Genomic DNA, 6,125 nt, shown 5'->3' with positions numbered 1-6,125 from the left:
CGGGCTTGGTGGCTGGTAGCCACTCAGGCCGCGCCGTTGGTGTCCGGAGATGGGGGGAGGCTTACCTGTTGCTGCTTCTTCTTCCTCCTCCTCCTCCTCTGCCTGGAGCTCTTCCCCCCCCCACGAGTATCGCGGGTCCCCTTTTTTGTAGTGTTCTAAAATTTGTAAGTTAAATATCAGGTAAGTATTCGTAAATATAGTCAATTGTATAAACTACAGTAAAACATAGTGATTGACCATAATATGATACAAACTGAATTCCTAAGATAAAAACAGCGTGAGTAGAAGTCCATAACCTAGCATTTGAATGAGAGATAAATTGTGAGATTAATAGATAGCGAAGCGGAGCGGCAAACGGGCTTGTGTTTTTTAAAAAAACCCTGAAATGTGCGCATGCTCCGTTGGGTGCTTGTGCACATCCGTGGAGACTTGGGGGGGGGAACCTTTTTGCGAGGGGACATGGGCGGGCGCCGGAACTACCACCGGAAACGCGATCAGATGCCCTCCCTTGCCCCATGGTTTCCGGAAACTAGTACCTCCGAGGTACTAGTTTTTTACCCCGCATCTTCGGCGGGAAGCCTTGGGTGCGCCATGGGAGCTCTGCGCTTCCCAGATGTGGTGGTGAGATAGCGCCCGGAAAATCCACCTATCTTCCATCTCTCTAGCGTGCCTAATGCTCCGTGTGACCGGGCCAAAGAAATGCTAAATCAGCATATCCAGTGTTGTAGTTGAGGCCACTCAGAAGAAATAAAATGATTTTGAGAAAGAAAGTCTAATATTGGGGACCATTTGTCATTAAACTGAGAGCGTTTGGGGGTTTGCAAGGTAGAATTTAATTTGTCAGTGACAAAATCCATAAGATAGTGATCCCATAATTTACGAAACCACACTTTTATGTTAGGTGGTTTGTCTTCCTTCCAATATGAGGCAATTGCCGTTTTAGCACAGAACAGCATTATGTCCATGGCAGGTTTAAGTTTATGAGGGTTCATGTCAGCAGTCCAGTGGTGAGTGTCTCTGGTTGCAAGGGAATGTCAAAGTTGGTAATTGATTTAATGTGTTTTAGAACTATTCTCAAAAGTTTAGGATCTTTGCACACCGCCACCAACAGTGAGCAAATGTGCCTATCTGTTGATATCCCTTCTAGCATAGGGGGGAGTGTTTATGAGACATAAGAGAGATTTTATGTGGAGTATCATACCAGCGCGTCATAATCTTTAATGTTTGAAGTCTGACAGATAGTACAGAAGAGTTGTAACAAGGTGAGTTCCACAATCCAGTCCGTACTTCTTCAGTGAGTGATACATCACAATCCTTCTGCCAAGAAAGTTGATAGAGCATAGATTTATGAGGGGAATCTTTGAGTAGGATATTATAAAGTGCTGAAATTAAACCTTGGTTTCGAGTCATACAATTGTATGATGAGTTCCAGGTCTGTTCTTGGCTTTGCAAGAAAAGAGCCAAGTTTAAGGTACCCAAACATGCACTGCAGTTGCAGATAAAGGAACCAAGGGATCGAGCATCCCAGTTTATACTCTATGTCAACCTTATTGAGTAGATCGCGTCTCGTTGAGATATCACAAATGCATGTTATTTTTTGAGATTTCCAGTGTTTAAGCATTGTGGAAACTATATGTCTTAGAAACCATTGCTAGTTTATAAAGGTGGAATATCTAGAGATTTCAGGAAGTAGCCTTTGGCCAATAATCTTCCAAGAGTGAATAGAGGGGTAAAGAAAAATATTATGAAGAACAGTTTGATGTGATATAGATTTGTTGGTCCAAATCAGAGCTTTCTGTTTTTTAATGCCTATTTCTCTGTTTAGTCTCTCTCTCTGAGGTTTGTCCTTCGGTCCGTTCAATTTACTCCTTCTCTTTTTGTTTTCAGATGGGCACATTTAAATCCCATGACAGTGAATACTTTCTAGAACCCTTGATGACAGAAGATGAAGAACATGAAGATGAACATAACAAGCCCCATCTTATATACAGACATGAAGAATTTAAAAAAGATCCACATCAAAATTCTTATAAATCTTGTGAGAGTTCAGGTACAGCTAACTTTTAAGTAGCAATGCAAATATATTTCAGTTTTGGGTCCAGAGCATTACTAACAATCAGCAGTATGCTGAAATTATTCTTTAGAAATATTAATGAATATATCATCTGTCATGGACAGAAGGCTGTCCCGTCCTGAAGGGGAAAACAGCGACTCACTTGTGCCTATGGGAATGCTGCTTGAGCATCCAATGACCTCTACTTTGAAATGAGGACTGAAGAGTCCCTAGGCTATGATCTGTTCAAAAAAAGGGTGAGACATTGATTTGGATTAACTGCTGAGTATAGCAAAAAATAATTTAGGAGACTTTAAAAAACTCAGATGAAAACTATTGTCAGGCCCCTGCCACACTGGGGGGGGGGGGGAATAGCACGGGCAAAGTGTGGCTTTCTAAAGCCGCACCAAAAGAGAGACGTGGCGGCGGGATCACATAAATCCCCTGAGCCGCAGCGCACTTCCTCCCCGGCACGATCAGATGCCGGGGGGAAGCCACTAAAGAAAGAGCGTGACAGCCGAACTGCGCATGTGTGCGCATGCGCAGTTCGGCGGGGAGCCTGGATTGATCCGGATGACGGGCGTGGCGGCGATCCCACGGCCACGCTTGCAGTAGTGCTACAGGAGGTTCTTTTTTGCAGCGGGTTTTCAGGGTTTAGGGACGGATCGGGGACGGGTGCGCGCCGCTTCCCAGATGTTGCAGTGAGATCGCGCCCGTTTGCTGCGCCCCTGATCCATCCCTCTCCTGGGCCAAAGTCTCCCGTGTGACCGGGGCCTCAGTTGGCCTGTCGTTAAATCGTTGGTTGACTGGCAGTGGGGCCAATACTAGAAATCAGGTGGTAAATTTAATAGCACTGAAACAGTTTTACAGGATAATACCCAGAGGATATAAATGGATTGTATGGGACAAACAGCCAGAGAACACAGCAAGAGCGGCTGAAATTATGGATTCCCTAGTGAAGGATTTGTAGGGAACAAATTTTACCTCGGAATCAAAAGAAACAAGCTTGGCTCCTTCAAGAAAAAAAAATTACCTCAGAAAACTAACCCTGCAAGGTAGACTCCCCAGACTAGGAGAGAACCTGAGGAACTGAGTTACAATTGTTCCAAATTATAAAGAAAAATAACTCAGGACCTTTGAGAACTAAATGCAGTTACTCAAGTAGAGGCAGTTAAGAACACCCAGGGGGCAGAAACAGCAATTCCCCCTGAAGTAGAAACCCCTCATGTATCTAGTGTTTGGAAGGTGCCTGAAGGGATTACAAATAAATATATGGAATCAGTTGAAGTGAACAATACCAAAGTTGTTGGCTGGAGAGATTCAGGAACTCAAGTGACCCTAATAAATCCAGAACTAGCGGGGCCTGAGCAGTACTTGCCTGGAAAGGAAATAGCTATAAAATGATTGGGAGCACCTCATTTTAATGTGCCCTTAGCTAACATACAGATCACATGCAAAGACTGGTCAGGAGACTGGGAAGTGGGGGTATGGGGAGAAATCTCCTCTTCACTTATGATTGGCAATGATTTGGCAAGACATGTCAAACAGGTCAATGTAGTGACCAGAAGCCAACATAAAATACTGAATAAGTCAGAAACTAGGCCTGCAGCCAGAGTGAACTCCTCAGAGTGGGAGGGAAATTGCAATACAGGAGCGCAAGAGCAAGCATTGCCTAGGGAACCACACTGACTGGTGGAGGAGAATACACCACCTAGTGTGCTAATTGCAGAATAGCAAGCTGATGAGACTTTAAAAAGCTTGATACAGCTAGCCAGAGAAGGCCCATCTTAAGTGTCTGTAGAATACCCTGAAAGATTCATGTTTAAGGATGGCAAGCTGTAAAGAGAGTCTCTAGGAAGAAAGTTTCCGACTGTTTGGGAGAGGCAAGTCCAATTGATTGCCTCACAAAAGTACAGGTTGCCGTTACTGTCAATGGTGCCTGAGAGCCCATTTGCTGTGACCTGGGAGTGGCTAGGACTAAGTACAGACTGACCCAGCGCTTTTATTGGTCTGGAATAGAAAGGAATGTGGCATATTTCTGTCATTTTTGCCAAATTGTGGGGAAATCAAGGAACCAAACCAAAGCAAAACCACAGCCTCTGCCCATAATAAAAATACCATTCATGAGACTGGGAACTGACATCATCAGTCCACTGAATGAACCCACCAGAAGAGGACTCAGGCATATCTTGATGCAAGTTGCCTTAGCTGCTAGATTTCTGGAAGCAGTGCCTTTGAACAACATTGAGGCATTCAAAGAAGCAGATGCCTGCGATCTCTTTTCTGCAGATGCTGTTTTCTCAAAGAGATTGTGAGTGCTCTTGATACCTCCCTTATGTCCACTCTTGGTCATATGTGGCTATGGGTCTTATGCGGCATGAAACATCATGCATCAGCTTCATCTCATCCTGAGATGAACAGCTTAATGGAACAGATCAACAGAATGCTGGTGAGGATGATCCCAACCAGTGTTCTCTCTAAGCTGAGTTAGTGTGACCTAGCTCACAGGTTTTTAGCCTCCGGCTCACACATTTCTGTCTTCGCTCAGGAAGGGTGGCTCCAGAGCAAACTATTTTATGCAGCAGCCAAATCGCTTGCTCACAACTGTAATGGCAGTAGCTCACAAAGTAGGATTTTTGCTCACAAGACTCCACAGCTTAGAGGGAGCATTGATCCCAACTTACATTGCAGCAGAACCAAATGCCTGCTGCTTGCGTGGAGAAGAGTACCGGGTCCAGTAAGGGCTCTTTAGCTTGGAGAAACGACGACTGAGGGGTGACATGATCGAGGTTTATAAGATTATGCATGGGAAAGAGCAGGTAGAGAAAGAGGTACTTTTCTCCCTTTCTCACAATACAAGAACTCGTGGTACTCCATGAAACTGCAGAGCGGTCGGGTTAGAATGGATAAAAGGAAATACTTCTTCACCCAAAGAGTGATTAACACATGTGGCGACGCCGCGGGGTGATTTCAACGTCCATGCTGATGACGCGGCCTCCAGCCGGGCTACGGACCTAGTGTCGTCCATGGAGGCACTGGGGCTCTCTCAATGTGTATCGGTCCCCATGCACCAGGCCGGGCACACGCTCGATCTGATCTTCGCTGCGGGGATTACAGTGGACCGGATTACTGCTACGGCAGTACCATGGTCGGACCACTATTCCCTGAAGGCCCGTCTGAACATCCCACCCCGCCCCCGTTTAGGCGGCGAGCAGATTTTAGCTCGCCCGCGGAGCCAAATGGATCATGTAAGGCTTCAGCTGGCTCTGCGGGATCCGATACCCCCTGGCGGCTCATTAGATGCGCTTGTGGGGGACTGGCATTGCCGGCTCTCCGCAGCCATCGATGAGATCGCTCCCCGGCGCCCTCTGCGCCCCCGCACTAGGTTGGCCCCTTGGTATACCCAGGGGCTTCGACTTATGAAGCGGGAACTTAAGAGAGACGGTGGCGGCGAGCTCGTGACGAAGCATCGAGAACATCCTTCAGGACGCTTATGAAATCCTACGAGATGGCGGTCAAAGCTGCTAAGAAGGAATTCTATGCAGCCGCGATTGCGTCCGCTAGCTCTCGCCCAGCCCAATTATTTAGAACAATTCGGTCCTTAACAACTCTGCCACAGGCAGACAAAATTGTAGGGAATTGGCTATAGGCTGCGAGGCTTTTGCGAGCTATTTTGCGGATAAAGTCTCGGTGCTCCGCCGTGACCTCCCTGCCACAGTTGATACAGTGAGTGAACTTGAGGCCCCTTGCACGTCCTACAACTCTGCCACAGGGCAGACAAAACTGTAGGGAATTGGCTATAGGCTGCGAGGCTTTTGCGAGCTATTTTGCGGATAAAGTCTCGGTGCTCCGCCGTGACCTCCCTGCCACAGTTGAAACAGTAAGTGAACTTGAGGCCCCTTGCACGTCCTCGTTGGGTTTAGAATGCTTTGACCCGCTCAGTCTGGAAGAAGCTGACAGATTGCTCGGAACTGTGAGCCCAACCACATGCTCCCTTGATCCGTGCCCTTCCTGGCTCGTCAAGGCGGGCCACGAGGGGTTTCGAGGTGCCATACGGGAGATTGTCAACAAG

General features: G+C 46.9%; 1 protein-coding gene across 1 annotated transcript in view; it reads left to right on the top strand.

Annotated features, from left to right (window-relative positions):
• The window catches only part of ADAMTS20 (ADAM metallopeptidase with thrombospondin type 1 motif 20), a 152,250-nt gene that overhangs the window by 26,439 nt on the left and 119,686 nt on the right, over window positions 1–6,125 (top strand). Inside the window, exon 3 of the mRNA XM_015429359.1 lies at window positions 1,888–2,050. Coding sequence (XP_015284845.1) covers window positions 1,888–2,050 — 163 coding nt within the window. The remainder of the gene's footprint in view (window positions 1–1,887; window positions 2,051–6,125) is intronic.

The sequence above is a fragment of the Gekko japonicus genome, unplaced genomic scaffold (assembly GCF_001447785.1).
Source record: "Gekko japonicus isolate JY-2015 unplaced genomic scaffold, Gekko_japonicus_V1.1 scaffold822, whole genome shotgun sequence".
Taxonomy (NCBI): Eukaryota; Metazoa; Chordata; class Lepidosauria; order Squamata; family Gekkonidae; genus Gekko; species Gekko japonicus.
This window is presented reverse-complemented; position numbering and strand designations above follow the sequence as displayed.